This window comes from Eublepharis macularius, chromosome 10, assembly GCF_028583425.1.
Source record: "Eublepharis macularius isolate TG4126 chromosome 10, MPM_Emac_v1.0, whole genome shotgun sequence".
Classification (NCBI taxonomy): domain Eukaryota; kingdom Metazoa; phylum Chordata; class Lepidosauria; order Squamata; family Eublepharidae; genus Eublepharis; species Eublepharis macularius.
The window spans coordinates 33995867-34017825 of NC_072799.1; the positions used below are offsets into that span (position 1 = coordinate 33995867).

The 21959-nt window shown below is 43.4% G+C and overlaps 1 protein-coding gene across 2 annotated transcripts in view; it reads left to right on the plus strand.

The window, feature by feature from the left end:
* The first annotated feature begins 3309 nt into the window (after positions 1 to 3309).
* AP1AR (adaptor related protein complex 1 associated regulatory protein) overlaps positions 3310 to 21959 on the plus strand; it is a 37247-nt gene continuing 18597 nt past the window's right edge. For both annotated transcript variants that reach the window (XM_054989861.1, XM_054989862.1), the window contains exons 1-3: positions 3310 to 3664; positions 20102 to 20150; positions 21490 to 21516. In XM_054989861.1, coding sequence (XP_054845836.1) covers positions 3585 to 3664; positions 20102 to 20150; positions 21490 to 21516 — 156 coding nt within the window. In that variant the 5' untranslated portion in view covers positions 3310 to 3584. The remainder of the gene's footprint in view (positions 3665 to 20101; positions 20151 to 21489; positions 21517 to 21959) is intronic.

The window sequence follows — 21959 nt, forward strand, 5'->3', positions numbered from 1 at the left end:
ACCTTATGCAGTCATTGCCTGTGGAAAGTCCTAGAAATAATTTGTTCTCCAAAATCCATTAAGACATTGAAAGAACAAATGACTGAAAATCTTACTTTGATCTTGTGTGCAATGACAAAGCAGTCTGTGCTATTAAGTACACATTTGTATAATGAGAGTAATAAATCATTACAGCTTGAGGTTGATGACATGGCTAGGAAGGAGAGCACCCGTTGTTTCTCTCCTGCCCTACAGTACTGGCCTTAAATGTTTTCATACCTGAAACAAAGAGACAAAGTGACAACAGACACACCACTCTAAACTTGAGCTCACTTTTTTAAAAAATGGCATACTACGATGGAGGGTGGAGGCAGGAACATGATGGTACCTCTACACTTTGTGTAAAGAAGCTATGGGTGAGCGATTAGCACAAGACTGACCCACCAGTCTATAGAACGCTAACTAAACATGCAGAGTTTTAAAAAAAACTGTGCTAGTTTTTTTTAAAAAACTGTGCTAGTGCAAAGTCCCATGGGTAAGTAAGGTTTGAATTAAAGTGGGTGGAACTAGTAAAACAATTAAACTGCACCAGCACATAGCAGACAGAGCACACTGGGAAGAACATTGGTGCCAGCTGTAATATCCAAGCTGTGGTTTTATTTGCTCTTCCTGTATCCAGGTATAAAGTGTGGGTGTGGCCAGAAGCAAAATCCAAAGGGCTCTTCACTCTTAGTTCATGTTCTTGGATGAGCTGGCCCACTGAATCTCAGCCCTACCCGATATAGTTGGTTACTGTTTCCTTACTTTAATGTATTGTTTCTCAATTTTATTTTTAAATTGTTGCAAATCGTATTAGATCCCTTCAGGGAGAACAGCAGGGAATAAATAGTCTAAGTATGTGTGTTTGTAGGTGGAACTTGCTAACAGTCAAACAGTACTGGCACAGGAAGGAGGGTGGTTGCACCCAAAGAGCAGCCTAACCCATACTCACCCCTTGAATATCTTTTGAAAGAGGTCCTCCTGAACAGCTGTGGCTAGAAAAAGATGCCCCTCTCAAAAGAATTTTTCATCTGTAACTTTGAGGTCTTTTTAAAATGTCTTTTTTAAACAAGACCCTCTCATTTGCAATTTGATTTAGCATATGTATTCTCAATATAAGTAAATGCAAGATAATGCTAATGTCTGGAACAAGATGTCTCAATATAAATATACTTTTATTTTCAGAGCCAACATGTTCTTATCTGAAATATGTACTGGACAATATAAGGGGTATTGACCATCTACCCCCCCATATATGAGCGACCACGCGACCACCTCCACCTCCGTCAGATGCTGTATGTTTTTTTATATGGTGAGCAGGTGTTTTATTAGAAAGCTATCAATGAAAGGCTGGAATACATGAAACAAAAACTACAGGTATCCAAGAACTCTGAGATAGCAACCCTCAGTCAGACTCATGAGACAATAACCCCTTGTTGGAATAATGCCGTGGAATATCCCATGGATCTCATTTTCTCCAATCCAGAGACATTTAAACCAACTGATCCTGGCATTTGCGAGTTGATACAGCAGGACAAGTCCTCTACTAGCTCCGCAAATACGAAGAGGGCATTAAAAAATGGCTGTCTCTTCCAAGATTTAAATGGAGATCTAGAGCAAATTTCCAAGGGTGATTGACAAATGTTTTATCTTGGAATGTGGGAGGGTGGGGGAACAAACTTTATGACCCTGAATTCTTAATCTTTTTATGCAAATTTGACATTTTTTGTTTACAGGAAACATGGGTGGAAGATTCCACCTCTCCATCTATTCAGGGTTATAGGACCTTCCCAGTCCCAGCTACTAAGGTCGGGCTAGTGGGGGCCGGGTGGTTCTCATCACTGTTGATCTGAAGGCAGAAATACAAATCCTGGAAATCCTAGAAAGCTGTTAATTGATTGTGATTTTATCTTGTATATTTTTCTTCTCTTGTGACCCGCCCTGAGCCCGCTTGCAGGGAGGGCAGGATATAAATATAAATAACAATAATATCATATTTATACAAAAATAAACAAGGCACTTCCATAAACGGTGAAAACTGCAATTGTTTTGAAACATGCTAGATAATATACGGATAAATTTTGCTCTTAAATTTTCTTTGGGGACCTCTTGCAATTTATAATATCTGACAGTTACAGTTTCCCCTTGCAGAAAATGTGCTCATCAACTATCTGAAATGTGCCTTTCTTTGCAAATATCATCATGGGAAAAATTCCATCTCAACATTCACCAGTATGTTATTCTTTTCCTGATTCATGTGTTGTAATTTTACCAACTAGCAATCTTTCAAGTGTATTCTGACCAACTGTTGCTTCCAGATAAGCTTCGGTGGGCACCCCTATAGACTGAACTATAGTAATCTAATCAGGATGAGATCAAACCACAGATATACCTGTGGCTAGCATATCATTAGATAACCATGCTCCGTCTGTGCACAGACTTTTCAAGAGGCCGAAGGAGGTCACACCACAGCAGGACAATTTCAGGTCTGCTGCAGAAGAGCAAGATTCGAGTCCAGTAGCACCTTAGAGACCAACTAGATTTCTAGAATTTTGACTCTTGAAAGCTTATACCCTAGAAATCTAGTTGATCTCTACGGTGCAACTGGACTCGAATCTTGCTCAAGATAGAACAGTAATGGAATTTAAGCAACTGCAATATTTTAGCAGTTTAACAGGATTTCAAATATTGAAGCCTTTCAATCTATAGGTGCTAGCAACGAGGACTATAAAATACAATACCAACAATAAACACAGCAAGGTCAAAATAACAGCATCAATTAAGCCCCTTGGAACTGAAAGCTGAAACTAGAAGGGTAGCTGGGGGTTCCACTTAAATGCACCAAAACACCCCGCAACCATTCGTCTTTCTAGACATTCTGCTGTAATGGACGGTTGGACCAGCCATCGCTGCATAATCGAGACCTCTGGATTTGGGACGGTCAGATAAAAGCATAGGGTTGAGCATCGGAGCTGGAAATCTATTCCGGGTCTGCCCCCTGGGAATCCTGGCGCCATCTGCGCACACCACTCGCACCATTCCTCGTTCAGGCCTTCCCCGCAACCACCACCCAGTCGTTGTAATCGTTATCCGGATTCCCACTCCACAGACAACATTACCAATTTCTCGTCGGTAACCCTGATGTAGGAAGCAAGGGGCTGGGCTAGAACTTGCCTCACTGCGCATGCTCCTACCGCTCTTCCTCACTCGGAACCCCGAATGAGAAAGTGAGCGTGGCCTAAAGGGGCCAGCGGGCGGGGCTTCAGGCTCGCGTGCGACAGTGGGGCGGGCGGTCCCAACCTGAGGGGACGCGGCGGGGCCACGAGGCTGGCGGAGAGGCGCTTCGTCTGGCCGGAACTCTCTGGCGCTGTAGCCGCCGCGGCCCTACCTCCCCCTCACCCCCCGTCGCCCCGCTCGAGGCCGTGGATGCCGCTGCTGTTGGCTTGCGCCGCACAGGGACCGCCATTGAGGTCCGGCGCTGCTGCGGCGGTTGGTGCTTAACTGCCGTGCTACCCCTTCCCCCGCGCGCCCTCGCTCGTTCGCTCGCTCCCCGCCCCCAGCATGCCATGGGGAACGGCTGGGCGGCGCAGTGGTGCTGCTGGCTCTTCCCGAGGCGGGAAACGGGACGGCTCCAACGAGGAGGAGGGTAAGCGAGGGAGGCCACGGGCCTGGCCTGTCTGGGCTCCGCCCTTGGGGAGGGGTAGCTTGGAGGGTTGCTGGACTCCCGGTGGGGCCTGGAGCTCTCCCGGAATTACAACTGCTCTTTAGATTATAGCTCTCAAATTCCTTGGAGAAAGTGGCTGTTTTGTAGGGCAGAGTCTGTCATCACAACCCCACTGAACTCCGTCCCCAAACGTCACCCTCCTTGGATTTCCATTAATTTCCAGAACTGACAGCCCTTCTAACAACAAATAGGGTTGCCAACTTCCAAGTGGAGGATGGAGATCTTCCAGAATTACAACTGATATCCAGCCTATAGTTCCCCTAGAGCAAGTGGCTGCTTTGAAGGGTGGACTTTGTGGCATTGGACCCCACTGAGGTCCCTCCCCAGGCCCAATCCCAAAATCTCGCAAGAATTTTCCATCCGGGAGTTGGTAATCCTATGCTGATTTTACCCCATAGTCGTGGCAGCCCACACTGTTGCCAGGCAGGCTCCTGGTGGTGGGGAAGGGAGGATTGCCCCTTTACTCCTGTTTAAAGTTATGAGGAGCACAGAGCTTTCATTCAAAGGGTTAGACCCTTTTCAATGTCAGAGCTTTTAAATGGATGGGTAGCGCTTTCAGGAAGGGAAGAAGGGGTGTTTGTTTGCATATCGCATAATTAACTTCTGGAACTCACTGCCACAAGAGAGGTTGGTGCCTGCTACTTTAAAAGGGGACTTTAGTGTAGGGTATTGATTGATGGCTTTGATCTGTGAGGTTCTGGGTTTTGATTTTGCTTCTTCTGTGGTTTGTCCTCCAAGGCCTGCTGTAAGGGTAAGGTGGAGGAAGGGAGAACCACACATATCACTCTTGGATTCTTGGAGGGCGGGTTGGGTAGAAATATAAAAGAAGTGCATCCTAATGCTGACCCCTTTGTAGTGAGGAGGATCATATCAAAGTATATTATATGTGGAATGATTTATGCATGCAAACCTGCTGTATAAATGCTTGTTATTATTCATGGAAAGAGAGATCTCTTGGCAGCTATCAGTGATAATACCTAATGCCTCTGAGCCCTGATGGGAGGGAGGAGCTGTTGATTTAAAGCCCTCCAAATCATATTGTTGGAAACAGGATGTGGAAGTAAATGGGCCCTTGATCTGATCCAAGAGGAATCTTCTTATGTTTTTGTATTGGAGAAACCAGGAAATGAATTCGCTAGTCTATAGTCCCCACGTGATATGCAGGTGTCCTGGAATTTTTCCTGCCGCACAGATCTGAATTGTGATGAATCATTATGGCATATGGAAGCCTGAATTTTTATGGGTTGGATCCAGCCGTCTTTTTCACTCAATCTCACCCAGTTCTCTTATTACAGTCCCCCATCCCAAATAGCTTTTGTGTATTCAGGTCTCCAACACAGCCTATTTTGGTGCTCACAGGAAAGTGTTCCTTTTATTTGACAACAGATAAGCTGGTTGGAGTCAACCCAGTAAATACCACATCTCTGCTTGTATGAGGAGTGGTGGGGGGGAGTAGAGGGTTGTTATTCAGTGTTGTTGGGTTTATTTTGTGGTAGATTTTTCTGAGTTCCTGCAGTATGAGGCAGGAAGAGTAAATTAAGGTTAAGTGAATTTCTAAACTGTAGTGATAATAGGATAGTATAAAAGCTTATTAAACAATTATTCCTCCTTCACTGAAAGGTATTGACAGAGATACCAACGTCACTTATAATGTTGATAGGTTGCCTTCCAGAAGTGCCTCTCCACCCTTCTTTTCTTAAGGCAACCATGTATTTCTTCTGCTTCTCAGCAAGCCATGTGCTTCAATTAAGTCTAAGGACAGAACCAAATATTTGCTGGCTTTTACATTTTCAGAAGGATGGAAGCCATGCTCTTCTCTTCCTTTTTGCTTTTGTGCATCTTAAAATTGTTTCATATAAAATACAAACCAGCTTAATTAAGTTTCTGTAACAGTTCTCCTATTACTCTTCAAGAGTGTTGGAGGCTTGGACTTTGTAATCATGCACTTTGTTTTCAACCCTTAGTTTTGTTTTGTTCACTTTGTTTTCACCCCTTGTTTTGTTTTTTGCTTAATATTCCACCCGATGAAGAGTTTTAATGAATGTGAAAACAGGCTCATTTCTTTTTAACCTTTTAGCTAGTCCTAAAAGGGGTCATTTTATCACCTCTTTAACAGTATCATCTATGAAAAGGCTAGCCTGGTATAGATGAGATTTTGGCATAGGAAAAGCTTGGATAATTTGGTCTCATAGTTTAGCACTGTTTTATTTGTGTCTGTGAAGACAATAACTAAAGAGAGGTAAAGAGTAAAGAAATATTTGTTTCATACAGAATGTAGACCTGAAGGTCTGTTCTATAGCCTTTCCAGTTTGAAACTCCCATTTCTTCTTCTTCATAATAGTAATAGTAATAAATAACTGCTCTTCTAGACAGATTAGTGCCCGACTCACAGCAATGAACAAGTTAGTATTGTTATTATCCCCCAATACAGCTGGGGAGCTGGGGTTGAGGAGTGGCTTGCCCAGAGCCACCCACTGAGCTCATGGCAGTAGTGGGATTCGAACCAGTAGAGTGCTGATTTGCAGCCGAACCACTTAACCACTGTACTACAGCAGGTCTTGCTATTAATGGTCTATTACAGTCACTGTGACATTTATACAAGGAGCATCAATGCAATTATATAATTACTTTTCTAAGGGCATAGAAACAAATCAGTTACAGAATCTGAATCCTACTAGAAACCTTGAAAATAAACGCTAGTGCTGGGAATTGTTTTCCCTATACAGCCACTACAGAATGGTACTCTGCATAATGTGTGCCATCTCTGCACCTCTAATGGCCCAGAAGACTAAGGGATGTTGTATTAAGTTTTCAAAAATGGTCATTTTGGGTGTAAATGAACAGGTTCAGCTGTTTGATCAGATGAACATGAAGATGACTTTTTAATTAGGAGCTAGCATATTTTCAGATGCCACTCCAGAATGGGTAATTCTAAGCCTAAAGGATGCAGGCATATCCAACTTGTTAGAGCCCTACAGCTGGAATAGAAAATGGTGGCATGGAAATCACAGTAGTTCCCTACATTTATACAGCAGAGAGATGAAGCAGCATCCTGTGCCATCTGCACATACAACCACTCGTGCTTGTTCACTCTTGATAGAGACATAATATGCAAACGTACTTCCTGATGGGAAAAGATAGCAGTATAGTATAATGGTGTGCCCCTCTCTTCTGTCATGCTGCAGGGTTCAGAAAGCAAAGAAGAACAAATAGAGGTGTCGTAATGCTAGACCACGAATACAGAAGTGAGGAATTCCTTCTATGCTGTCAAGACTGGAAGTGCTGAGGGGTCCGCAAGAGCAGCCAAATGAGTGTAGTGCTATATTGGCTGACTTCCTACCTCTGAACAGTCTCTGTGTCTTGTTGTACAATCCCCTATGAAACTATAAAATAGTTTGATGTATTCTGAGATGAAGACAGTCTTACTGAAAGAGGGTATAATAATTCTGTTCCAATATTGTCTAATTACAAAATAACTTCTGCTATTGCATCTGAAGAAGGCCTTTAACCCATCTTCTAGATGGCAAAATGCTTTCCATTCGGCATTAAAACTTTCACATGAATAAGTGAAGCAGAAGAAAATATGTTTTAATTGCCTGGAGAAAGTATAATTTTTTTGGAAATGTACATAATTATCAGTATTTAATCTTAAAATGAAATAGAGTATGTCTTATGCAAACAATTAACATGAATAATATGGATCTTGACTGTTACAATATTCAAGCTGGCTTTGGCAAGCTACTTCTACCTTTATGCTGCTAGTTTTTGCACTTCCCAATTATAAAGAGCTTTAATAGTTACAAAGATGCAGCAGAATATCCCAGATAAAAGATACTCCTGGATATATGTCTCTTGAGAATATCCCCTGGCAGAGCAGTGGTTGTCCCCTTAATCACAGATTATTAAATTATTTAATATGTTCACAGCAAGATTAAACGATCAGAGAAGAGAAGCATAGTTGTAAGTGAAGTTAATGACATTCAAAGCATCTACGTTTAGTTGCCATTCAATACTGTGCTATAGAAACTGATGATAAGCTTCATACTATATTCAGTGGTTAAGCAATGTTAAATGTTGCTTCAGAAAAGTGAATACTTTTCATCATAGTGATATAGGACTGTTTAATGTAGTCAAAAGAAAACTTGTCTTCGAAGAAAAGGAGCTTCAATTGGTTTATCAGACTCTCCCAATAGACAATCTTCCTTCTGTTAGGTCAGCAAGAATATGCAAGAATCTGTGGAACAGAATTTAGATGCTTTTTCATGAAGGAAACATGTTTTTGCTTATATCACTAAATTTGTTTTATGTACTGGCAAGCAAACAAGGAAAACAGCTAGGATGTTGAATTTTAGATGCAGCACCAAGTGCCAGACATTGATCTACTAAGAGACTGAGAAAGCAGGTAATCAGAGAAAGAAGTCAAGAAGCATACAGTGTTTATTAACTAAGGAATAGCGTAGAATGTCAGTATTAAAATTCTCATAAAATGCATTAATATATTCTGAACAAAAAAAATTGTGTGTGAGAACTGTCTAGCTTATTGAAGCAGCCATCAAAAGGAGAAAAAATGTACAAGGATGTTTTAGACAGCTCCATGCTGTAATTTAGCACCCACTATTTTAAGTATCCAGTGTTTGAATTACAGTTAACATTTTCAGGTAGCTTGAATTTTTCCATCTCTATGAAGCATACTGAAGAATGGAAGGCGTAATCAAGAACAACAGGGGCAAAGAAGCCAAGTTAGTGTTGTGATTGGACAGAGAGAAGAATGAGAGCCAAACTACAAGTGACGTCTTACACAGGTTGGACACTAGTTGGCTTCCCTCAAGTTTTGATGGGAAATGTAGGCATCCTGGTCTTGCAGCTGTAATGGAGAGCCAAGCTGTAAAACCAGGGCGCCTACATTTCCCATCAAAACTTGAGGGAAGCCGACTAGTGTCCAACCTGTGTAAGACGTCACTTGTAGTTTGGCTCTGAGGTTGCATCAGTAGTGAATGTTTTAAGTGGCAGGCATATAAGTCTTCCACCCTTCCTCTTCCCATTCTAAAAAGGTACATGCTTTGCATGATGTGTAAAGCATTTTATTTCTGTGGTATTTCTCTAATTGGAGTAAAAGTAAGACAGTTCTGAAACTGTTTTAATCTCTTGTGGTTAGCAGTGAAAGGTCACAGTGGAAATTTATTATGGGCCACGGACAAATGGGCCGCAATTAATTTGTACTAGCATACTTTACATGTTACCTGGTATGTTTTTATCCTGTCATTCTTCCAAGGAGCTCAGGGTGTCATGTGTGAGTCTCTCATTCCTATTTAATCCCCTCAACAATCCTGTGAGGTAGATGAAACTGGAAGGCGATGACTTGCCCAAGGCTTTATGTTAGTGTGGGGATTTGAACCTGCATCACAGTGCCTCTTAGTTTTAATGCCTAGAACCTGTAATTGTGTTTATATCAGCACCTTAGACCACATAACCTGTCCAACTGTATTTCATCCAAACTTATATGAGGAACTTACTGCTATAATTTATAAGTATGTTAGGGTTGACTGAAACAGTCTACATATATGTTGCTCCTTAATGCTCTCTGAATCTCCAAGCTTTTCTCTAATATACATTTTCCATCGTGGGATTTACCAAACTGTTTAAAAGTTATTTATATATTGTATTTATTTGAACTATAGTGTGAACTATTAGAATAATTAAATGATTCCTGAACTTAATCTATTTTTTTCTTGTTAAAAGTTGATCTAGTACATAAGTTAAATTTTTGACAAGTGTTTGAATGTCATTCTAGAAATTTCTGTTTGTTGTGAAGGTCTGTTGGTTATATGCCACAGTCATTATTAGAAAGTGGGTCAGGACTATTTTCAGTGACCTCAATTGTCAACTTTGTTTTATTCCTAGAGGGATCACAACATCATTCTTAGCAAGCCTCTAGGAATAAATATAATTAGAACTCCGAGCTTATTCTGTTACTGTATCTGGAGAATAATTAAAGTCAGCACACTTCTGTCTCTAGTGTCACATAAAGCAATATATTTATTATGCATACAGTTTTTTAATAATTCATAGATAGTGTACAAATATATCAGCAACTGTATTCCAAACTTTTATAGTTTATTTACAGCTTCAGATGACAGTTGAATACTAGGAATTCTGTGCCCAGTATAATATTGATACGTTCTGTGATCCATAAGATGAATGGCAGAAAACCAGTTAAGTCTCACTGGCTTAAGTGGCAAGTCAACCTCTTTAAGTTGGCAGTTCTTTGTATAAATATTTTAAAACATCTCCAGTATCTAATAATGCACTTGAAACAGTGAGTTTATCCCTTTAAACCCTTGCAGTTATTTTAATCTGTCAATATTATGCCGTGGCAGTGTACATGAATGACCAGTGCTGATGGCATCACTGATAATGAGCAACTCACACATACAAGTTGCCCTTGTGCCACTCCCCAACAAGCTGTCTCTGACTAGCCCAGAAGTGGCTGCTGTCATTAGTTTGGACGAGTGTTCCCTTGCTGCTGCCACACTGCTAGGCTGCCCTGGTGTCCCCTGTTGTTCCTCATTGCTGGTCAACTGTTCATTCACTTTATGAGCAAGTGGCAGTGGTTGAGATTTGCCATCTAGAGGGAGAAGGCAAAGGATGTTGCCCTGCTGGTGCCTCTCCTGAATACTCCCCTGCAACATCCCCTGACAACTATTTTTTCATGGGATGCTGCAGGAAGCAAAGCACAATACCTTCACACTCATGTTTGCCCTGCTAGTGCCAGTCAGGCTTATCACTCAGCCTCTTGCCTGAGCAGAACTGGGACAATTCTTTATTCTCTGAGCATATGTTGTTGATAGTCTGTGACTACTTTGAAGAAGAAGCGATTGAGATGGGAAAAGCGATCTGGACAACCCATCAGAGAGACATGATCACAACCAAATCCCTCTCATTTCAAAAAGTTTTCTGGACCAACTTTTGAGACAGTAGTTCCAGCAGGTTTTGAATTACTGAATATTTATAAATGGACTTATTTCTTTGAATGAATTGACTGCACAGAGACACTTCATTTTCATTCCTGCTGGTTTAAGTTGTTTCAAGATTCTTATGGACCTATTTGGGCATGAATGAACTTATGAATGGACTCTCTTATATAGTAAGGATATGTTTCCTTTGCACAAGCACATTATCAACTTGGTTTACTCATGAGCCAAGTAGAGTTGTTTATGGAATCTTGTTAAGCTGGAGGCTTTGATATCATTCTGTATTCGGCATTTATATAAGAGTTTTGTGAGACTGACTTTATTGTTACTCACTATGGAATAACAATTAGAAGCACATAATAAGGTTTTTATGTGATAGCTTTATTAGATTGTATAATTCACAGTGGTGCAGGTTCTTTTCAGGATTCTAATGAGATGCATCGGCCCCCAGACTCACCTGGGCGGCCGGTTTGCTGTCCACGGGGCGGCCGGGGAAGGCAGGAAGCGCGGCGGCCGCGTTGCTGCCCAGGCTGCCTTGCGCACCTCGGCCCAATAGGATTCAAACCTCCCCAGCCAATCGGCTCTGGCCGGGGAGCCGTTGCGCCAGGTGGGCGGGGCGCGGGGGGCCGACCAAGGGAAACCAGTCTTCCCTCTGGTCTGCCTATTTTTTACTTAAGCAAGGCAGCCACACCGGGGCCCCAGTTGAGTTCAGGCGAGCGAAGTCCCACCCTCCACTCCCTTTTCTGGTTGTTGGTTCAGTGTTATTTTAGGTTTCGGTTTCCGTCACAACTTCTTTTGGGGGCAGCTTGGCATTGGGATCCGATCCCTCTGGGGGGGAGATGGGGCCTGAGGCCACATCGAACCCCATTTATAGGGGATTCCCATAAGGAATCCAGGGAGGGAGGCCAGGGGGTGGGGCCCAGCTCGGGGGCCCTGCCTACAACGGCTCACTCCCTGCTGGCAGGGGTACAATAAGGGGTGTACACCCAATTGACCCCGCTAACTGCCATCCCTCGGTTTTCCCTCCCACAGCAGGGCCTGTGGGGGCTGGAGGGCATCGGCTGGCAGGCGGGTCAGCCGATGTGGGATCCGATCCCCATGCGGGCCAATGCTCCTGTCACTGTAATCAATAAAGTTGTGGCCTTTGTTAACTCCATCTGCTGTGTACGTGTTATTTGTTCGCCATCGCTCCCTGCCTCATCCGGCTGCCCATCACCGCTGGACAGCAACACAACCAGCCATGCTCACAATTGATAACTGGTTAGATTTACACATCAAACTGGTTTCTTACGTACAATAGCATAAAATTAAAGAAAAGCATTACAACATATGATATGAATGAAGTAATACTATAATATTACTTCAGTATTAGGAATTAAGGATACCAGCTGAAGCTGCAGGGTGGCTAACTGATTGCCTCAGGGGTAGGGAGACAGCTAGTCTAAAGAAGCTGGCACTCTTGGTTGTGCCTAGCATTGTTCTTGCTGCGGTTGGACTGTGTAGAAACAAGCTGCATATCTTGAGATAGTATCTTTCTGTTGTCAGAATCTTTCTCTTGTCAGAGGGTTAGTATCTAATGAAAAATGTTTCTGTTTGCATTTTATGGGCAGGTCAGAGCTCAGCTATACAGTAGTTAAGTGGTTCGGCTGCAAATCAGCACTCTACTGGTTTAAATTGCGCTACTGCCATGAGCTCAGTAAGTGGCCTTGGGTAAGCCACTCCTCTCAGCCCCAGCTGTATTGGTATAATAACAACACTGACTTGTTCACCGCTCTGAGTGAGGCACTAATCTGTTTAGAAGAGTGGTATATAAGCGTTGTTGTTGTTGTTATCTCCTTGTAACTGTCTTTTCTGAACTTGATATGCCCATATCTTGTTGAAGATGAGCTTACTTTCTCATGTACATATGAAGAAAAAGCTTAAGCAAGAAGTTCTTCTTAACAACTCTTGTTCCATCTTCATACTGTATATATTGCTGATTATTGCTATAGATATTCCCCTGTTTTCAGATACTTATGTAGAGAAACCTGTGATGGTCTGCATTTAACAGCAAATTTCCGAAGTGCAACAAAATCAAAGAGCTGGGAGGGGAAGTCTTAAGTGTCAACATAAGCTGAAGTACACTTTACACAGACACTAGAGAACTGGGAGTGTGTTTTGGCAAGAGTGATTGGGTAGTGTGTCGAGATTCCCTTTCAACCCCCAAAAAGAAGGGTTATATCTTCTGAGAAGAAGATTAATTCCTACCCAGTTTCTAGGGGGTGGGGTTGTCTCTGAGGAAAACTTCAGGTCTGTTATGAAGGGAAAAGTGTTTTAAACGAGCCCCAGGAAACCTGAACTGTCATAGGAAACTTCCTGAAGAAACATTGTTTCTGTGCCTAAATTATTAAGGAAAACCTCTCACTGTTAGTAACCAAGAATATACTTAAACGTAAAAGGTGAGCCGTATTGATAACAACTTACCTTTTATGCAGTGCAGGTGCAGTCTGCGCGACTGCAGGAAGGACAGCCCGCCTCCCAGCCCTTTCCCACCACAATTGGCTGGTGGAGGGAAGGGCCCGCCTGCCTGCAAAGCCCCTGCATCCAGATCAGGGTGGACAGGCAGCAGGACGAGTGGGTGCACATCCCAGCCCTTCACCACCATGATTGGCCAGCAGAGGGAAGGGGCCTCCCGCCTGCAAAGCCCCCGTGCCCGGATCGGGGCAGGCAGGGAAGGTGCGCCTCCCAGCCCTTTTCCACCACAATCAGCCAGCAGAGGGAAGGGCCCGCCTGCCTGCAAAGCCCTCCACAGCTGGATCAGGGTTGGGCAAGTGGCAGGACAGGTGGGCGTGCCTCCCAGCCCTTCGCCACCACAATTGGCCAGCGGGCAGAAGGGCCCACCTGCCTGCATGGTCCTCCGCAGCTGGCTTGGAGCGAGGAGGCAGTGGGACAGGCAACACCGCCTCCCAGCTGCGATTGGAAGGTGTCCATGCCCGGCTGCCCTGCCCTCCCCTGGCTGGGGTCAGTGCGCAGGGGAGGCGGCAATGCTCGGCCCGGCCTCCTTGCCCTCCTCCCACCGTGATCGGGACACAGGGGAGCCGTCCATGCCTGTCCAGGCTGCCCTGACCTCTCCCGGCCAGGATCAGGGCACGGGGAGGCAGCAATGGCCGGTCCAGCCCCTCTGCCCTTTCTAGAGCATGTTGTATTTTTTGCCACGACTGGCTTTGTTGCTAGTATGAAAATAAGCTTCAAGGATAGTATTTTGCTTGTTACAAAATTTTCTATCCACATTTCCATCCCCTGACTACTCTTACTTAATTCCTGCCTGTTAAATAAAGTTGTTACTTTTTGAATATTATCCAGCCTCTAGTGCTATTTCAAACAAAAAGGAAGTGGGTTCCTGTTTTTCCCCATCAAGTTTCTGGGCTGGTCTAAAAAGCCAAAATTGTATTTGTGTGTCAGGATGGGAAAAACAGACTTTCAAAACCACAAATATGAACATGCTACTTGGGGCTGCTCAGTCAAAGAAGGGAAACTGGATTTTGGTGGGAAAATCTGCCTCATAGTGGGGAGAGTGAAGGGGCGAGTTATGCGTTTATGAATTCTGGCTACACACTTCCCTGAGGATTTTCCAGTAACTAGCTCTGTCCATTTTACCCTAAAATTAGCAAGTATTGTAAGGATGTAGGTCTTTTACCTGACAAAGAGAGCTGTGGCTCTCTTTATCTCTCTGTGTGCATCTGACAAAGATACCTGTGGCGCTTGAAAGCTTATGCTACAATAAAGTTGGTTAGTCTTAAAGGTGCTACTGAACTCTGCTATTTGGCCTCCTTTTACAACTTCCTTTTTCTCAGAGTCTCTCTACGCAAGATGTCTAACAGGGAAGCTCATATGAAAGATCTTATGCTTGTTCTCCCATTGTGGATACACAGGCACTGTTAGGGAGACAGAATACACTTGAATATAAGGCCACACAGAAATTAAGTCACTTGAGCATCCCCGTATAAGATGTCTTCTGTAGAGAGACTCTCCGTTACAGCCTCTGAATTGTTACCATGATTCCTTAGGCAGGTTCTAACTTGGTTCGTGGCGCAATGACATCAGAAAATGCGCCACAAAGCAAAGTCATGATGGAAAATTGCGCCATGAAGGTGCATCGTTACATAAGTTTTGCGCTATTTTTCGGGAGGGGGAGACGTGTGGAAATGGCCTGTGAGAGTTTTGGACACTATATTCAGAAGATCCTATGTTATACTGCCTCTGAAGATCATTTGAAAGCTTTAATTGCTGCAAAAGGTGGCCCCAAGATTACCAGCTAGGAGTTCTTAGCAATTGTTTCTGGGTCTCATTGAAAGTGGTGGTGACTACTGTAACGAAATGGTTACAAGGGCTGAATTGGGTGCTGGTTGCAGTTAATCTGGTTTTTTTTAAAAAAATGTTTCCCCAGTTTAGTTTAGTTAGTTTAGTTTATTCCGTGTTTAACCTGTCCTCTCCACAAGTGGGCTCAGGACGGGGTACAACAGTCATAAAATACAATTACATAGCAGATTCTACAATAAAATTCAGCAATTAAAATTATATATATACAAAAACCTGATATAGTTGGCTACACATTCCTGTCCCTAGCATACAAAGAGGAGACAGTCAGACACACGAGCTGTACTCGAATACCGGAGACCGGTGGGAGGCTCAGTGATGGTCCTGACGCTGGCCTCAACTGTGAGCCTAGTGGAACATCTCTGTCTTGCAGGCCTGCCGAAATGATACAAGATCCTGGCGGGCCTGAGTGTTTTCAGACAGAGAGTTCCACCAGGTTGGGGCCAGGACTGAAAAGGCCCTGGCCCTGGTCGAGGCCAAACGAGCCTCCCTAAGGCTAGGGATCACCAGTAAGTTCTTACCTGCTGAACGAAGTGCTCTCCGGGGCACATACGGGGAGAGACGGTCCCTTAGGTATGCTGGTCCCAATCCATTTAGGGCTTTAAAGGTTAAAACCAACACCTTGAAACGGATCTGGAATTCCCAGGAGGGTTAATGGGCTGTAGGGCCAGGGAGGGGCCTGCAGGAGTCTTGGTGGGGGACGCCCTTCTTTCTGGACTACAACTCCCAGCTGCCCCGGGCCAAGAAAGTGCGGGGGGGGAATAAGGGGTGGAGCAGCCTCAATAAATATACCCAGCCCATCCTGAGGGGGAGTCAGTCACCTTCTTGATTGAGGAAGGAGAGGCTCCTGCTGCTGGGTGAAACCAGGGTGCCTAGGCCCAATGTGGAGGGCCTGGGAGGCAGCAGGAAAGAAAAAGGGTGAACCTTCCCTGAGACTACGACCCCCTTAAGGTAGACTAGGGGACAGTGTGGTAGGGAAAGCAGACGGCAGTTCTCTTCTGTTTAATCTTATGCCCTATGGGTTCTGCAAAGAATGGTCTACATCTAAGTTTTGTGCCTTTACCTGCTTTGTTTGTAAGTGTTCTGTATATAGTTAGTGAATTGTAGGTTTTTTTAATATAAAGACCCTTGTGGTGCTCTCACTACGTAACCTCTCCCACTTAGCACGCTACAAGAAGGGAGGGAGCCCGGGAAAACTGAGAAGGCGAGACCTTTGGGGGGGGTTGCCAATTCTCCAGGGCCCAACCGAAGATTTGGTAATTCACTTCCCAGTAAGGAATTCAGCCAGAGGGATCTCACTGTCCCTCAGTCAGGCAGTGTACAAACCAGTGAGTGGTGGAAGCGACGGAGAGAGTGAGCTACACCCACCAGGGATGGTGGGAGGCAGATAGCGGGGCTTGCAGGCCAACGACGGCGGCTCAGTTGCCCAAACAGAGCAGGCGCCCGTGCCACCACAACTATTAGACCTAAATGCTCTGAGGCCAGAATTTCTTAAGATCCAGTTGCTTCCACATGAATCTCCCTGGCAGTCAAATTCTTCTGAAAAGCCCCTACATGTATCTCTGCACTTCAGAGGTGAGGCTGGTGGTCCATAAGAATAGGGCCTTTCCAGTGGTGGCATCTTGGCTCTGGAACTCCTTAAGTTACTTGTCTGGTTCTGTTCCTGAGGATTGTTTGTGTGTTATGTGCCATCAGGTTGCATCTGATGTATGGTGACTAGGGGTGTGCACCCACAAAAGATTCGGGTTTCCTGCTTCTGGTTTACCCAGAGCGGGGGGGGGGGGAATTGGGTAAACCCAAAACCTGAAGCAGCAAGCTGATTTGGGCTCGGGTATTCAAGCAGATTCGGGTTTATTAGGGACGATTCGGCCATTGTTTCCAATGGGAAACACTGCTCCTGGCTATCCGGGGGCCTGGGGGGCATTTTCTTCCCTATTTGCAATAAATTTTCAGGGGACCCTTGCCCACCCCTCCTCTCATGGCCACCCAAGTTTCAGGGAGATTGGACTTCAGGGGCCATGTTATGGCCCCCCAAAGAAGGTCCCCCCAGCTGCTGCCTCTCTCTATTCTTTCCTATGGGAAAAACCAGGGGGAAGGTTCCTAGGGGGCTGGGGGTGGCATTTTGCAAGCAAAATTCACCAAACCTTCATGGGACCCTCTCCCAACCCTCCTCCCCCAGCCTCCCAAGTTTCATCGAGATTGGACTTGGGGGGGACCAAGTTATGACCACCAAAGAAGGTCCCCCCTGCGGCATTATTCCCTATGAGGACCACTAGAGAATCACAGGAAGAAGAAATTGATTAAAAATACACAAAAGCATATGAAATGAGTGAGCAACTGGAAGTGAACAAATGATCAGCCTCCCTCGATACAGCCAAACTGATGAAAGGGGATCAAGTTCACTCCAGAGAATCATCCATTGAATTCATTCCAAATCAAATGGGCAGTTCTAGGAGGCTGGGGGTAGAATTTTGGAAGCAAAAATCACCAAACCTTCAGGGGGCCCTCTCCCAACCCTCCTCCAACGGCCTCCCAAGTTTCATTAAAAACATCACATCAATGTTTAATTACAATCTACAGTCCTAGATTAAATCAACCCCCACCATCACACCAGAGAATCAAAAACACACCAAGAACACAACCAAAAACACACCAAAAATAATTTTGTTTAAATTTTATTTCTCGGATTTCTGCCCCACCCTCCCCACAAGTGTCTCAACAGGAACTGCACCATAGTGTCACATCCATTCCACCCAAACCAAACTCAATCGGGACACTCTTGCAACTTAGTCCAGCAAATCCATTGTCATTTCCTGCAGTCAGGCTCTTAAGTTCTGCCAGTGGGGAAACACTACAGAGCAGAACAAGAAAATACCCAGACACAAGCAAGCACAACACAATGGCATTTGCGGAGCACAGTTGCAGAGGATCCCCTCCCCCCTGCCAGCTTCAGGCTGAAAACTGTCTATGAGGCAGTGTTGGGGTCTAGCCTTCATCATCAGCTGGCACCAACCCTCACTTCATCCCCTGTCCTCACACCCGTATAACAAGAACATCTAACAGCAACAACAATCAGCACAGCAGCAGTAAAAAGTGTGCTTCCCTCCCAGTTGCTCAGCAGAGTTTGATTAAAATGCAGCAACAGGAGAATCAAGGCACAGAACAAGGCTAAAATTCAGCCCCCTTCCCAGCACACACACAGCAATGATTAAACAAAAGCAGTATTTAAGAAGCAATAATCAGAGAATTTACCCACAATTTCCCCTCCTTCAAGCCACCAAGACTAGAGAATCAACCACCACTCTCCCCCAAATAGGAAAAAAAATGAGTCAATGACTTTCTAACCTGTTGCAGACAGTCCAGTCTAGGTCCACCAGGATAGCCCAGTAAAATTCAGTTGGTCCAGCAGCAGAAGCAGAAGCAGCAGGTCACTCAGCAGCAGGAGTAATCACTCAGCAGCAGCACAGCCAGCCCAGAGAAAGGCAAGCACATGGCTTAAGCACTGCAAGCTTGCCAATTTATGGCTTAAGTTGCACAAGCCCTCAATTCAAACCAGCCACTCACTGCAGCAGCATTTTAAAAAAGAATCTGAAAAACAATATCCTCCTAGAGAATCACAATGTCATCCCAGAGAATCACCAATCGGGAAATGAAGAGCTGCTGGCCATGGCAAGGGAAAAAGGCTACACAGAGCAATCCGAAGCAACCCAAATCACTTCGAGTTGCTCTGCTTCGGGTTTCCCAAATCGGGGCAGCTCTGCTGGGGCCGATTTGGGAAACACAGATCAACCCGAATCGGGGTTGATCTGGGTTTGCTTCGGATTGCTGAAACCCGAAGCGCACATCCCTAATGGTGATCCTATAAATTAACAGTCACCCAGACATCCTATTATTAACAACCTTGCTCAGATCCTGCACACGGAAGGCCGTGGCTTTCTTTATTGAGTAAAGCCATCACATTTTGAGTCTTTCTCTTTTCATAATGCCTTCAACTTTTCCCAGCCTTATTTTATTTTCCAGAGAGTCTTTTCTTCATGATGTGAACAAAGTACAATAGTCTCAGTTTAGTCATTTTAGCTTCTGGAGAGAATTCAGGTTTGATTTGTTCTACAATATAGCTGCATATTACGTTGCAACTGGGAAATGAATAAATTGATCTGCCTAAAGCATCTGCAGGTAGAACAGGAAAATCAGGTATGATTTTGATCACTGAGTGATATTGTTTGTTTAAAAGAATCAATGAGCTGTGTACAAGCTACTGTTAGTCATGTGCTGCTTAAGACAGAAGGATCTGTGTGCAAAGGTTGTTCTTTCTTTTTAACTTTATTGCAGTCGAAACAGTATTGTACTGCAAGCATTGAGAAGCATTCTTGTTTTTATTTTAATATTGTATCAATTTCAGGATTGGGGCAGAGATTTATTCTTAAATAAATCTGCCTTTTCCCTGCAAGATGGTACAATATTATTAGGAATAAAGGGCAAATAAGGTTGCCCACAGTCTTGTAGCCTTGTGGTCCCAGTAGAAGGAGGAAAACTGCTTTGCTCTTGGCACTTTGCATCTCTGTTAATTGCTATACATGGTAGGGAGCAGAGCTAAGTGCTTCATTTGCCATCCATAGAAAGTTGCTCACAGATGAGAGGCTGTACCTTTGCACCACTGCAAGTGGCATAGGTCTTTGCGATTGGCCTCATTCCTTACCCCTAATGTGAAGACAATTACTATGCTCATGAGTCCTCACACAATTTGAGAATCATGAGACCTCATTTCATGTTACTTTGTGTTGTTTGTATAAAACAGATAGGGCCAAGCTAATGAAATAGCTTAGGTATTTTCAGTAATTGTGTGGAAGAATAAATTTTACCAAGTAGAGCTTGTGTGACTGTAAAGAGGTATGAAAGCTACACCTATCCAAATTCTCTTACGATACTGAAGCAGCACAGACCACTTAAACTCAAAGGTTCTGATGGGGAAAAATATTCAGAGAATTCCTGATTTACAACACTATTGGTGACATTGTTGTCTTTTTTCTAGATCAAAGTACTTCAGGACGTGTTCTACAGGAGAACATTTCACAATAGAGGTGAGATCAGGGGCCATGTTCCAAAATGTATGATGTTTCTTGTTTGTCTTTCTTAAATAAAAAAAAAATTGGTTGTGCTTTCTGAAGCATTATGCAGAAGCCAAGGGTAATATGGTAAACAAGCTTTCTACAAATATAGAAAGCCCCCTCACCTTACTGAACAGGAGCAAGTCCTTAGAAGTTGAAGTTGATGTTCAGGCATGTTTGGGTCTGTTTTACTCACACAATAACTACTAATATATCTACTATCAGAGGTGAAGCAACAAGCTGAAACACTGTACAATACTGAATTTTTTTGACTTGGGGAGAATAGAAAGAAAACTTCAGTGCTGAAAATAGACGCTATTAACAGTAAGTAAATTAACTTATTATTCTGGACTTGGCAGCGGTTTCTTTCCCTGCAGTTAACATTATGCAGATACTCTGGAAAAATTCAAAATAAATATCCCCAAGGCTAAGGCTGAAAACAGACCATTAGCTTTTAAGAGAGTTTAATGTGCTTTGGGATGTAGTGCTTCCTGGGATGTGGACATGTTCTTTTGTCCCAGTTTAGTTGTGTTTATTTCAAAAAATTTTGACCTGCTTTTTAAACAGAGATGTAGAGTGGAACATATTCTAGTGCTTTATTTTTCCCCCAGAAAAAAAATTCCATTTATTATACATACATTTCTAATTATACGTTTCATAAATGAACAACAATGAATTGATGCATTAGCAATGCAATATTAGAGAGTATTTATATCAGATTCGTGATTACATTAACAAGTAACGCAAGTGATGAGGTGCCTGGGGACCTCCATGGACTGAGTGAAATTCTTTTGAAAAAATGAATGGACAACCGTATTCACAACGTACTTTGCGAAGCTTGTTGTGCTTTCTTCTGCTTGACTTCAACATGTCATTTCTGTTGCCTAAGCCATAGTTCCCATCTAACCTTTGAGTTGGATTCCATGGAAGATTTCCCCATGAGCAACAGTTCCACTAAAGCACAGAAACAATAAAATTCCTCCTTGGTGTCTGCTCAGAGTGAAAGCATATTTGAATCTCCAGCATATTTTCCACATGCACAAGGAAATAGAAGAGGGTACTTATTTGGCTACATTTTCAAAACCAAATTGAATGAAATCATGTGATTTATCTGTTGTACATTCATGTTGTTCTATGTGGACATTTTGGTAAAAATGCTGAAGTTTTGTTTGTAGAACTTGTGTTTTATCTCATGCTTTCACAGCTATTTGAATAATGCAAAATAACTATTATACAGTATATATGAGTAAATTACATGCTAGTTGGCAGGTGTAATTCTTTGTTTAATTAAAATATTATTGTATCTTTGCAGTTTGAAAATCTGGTTGAAAGTGATGAGGTAAGTGATTTCTGATGACCAAAACCCAAATAGGAAAGTATGCAGCAGGATCATGAACTGCCCATATATGTATCAAAATGACATGAAAGAAGGATAATATTAATAGTGACTGTTTTTTACAACCTTTTAAATAATGGATTTTTTCTCATATTGCCAGCTGTGTATCCACAGTGCTCCTATAAGACAGGATAGATGTAAGAAAATCTTCTACGTCATTATTGCTATTGTAATCAAAATCCTGTCTGCTTTTATGTGAGAGTTGAGCCATACTGTTACTGATTTTGTAAATAAGCAATGTGGCACAGTGCAGCCTGGAACCATTTTTTTAATATACTGCTGAGCTGAATAGATGTCCTGGTAAAGGAAAACGGCTAACACGGCATGTTATTGTTGTTGAGCCAGTATGGTGTAGTGGTTAAGAGCATGGGACTCTAATCTGGAGA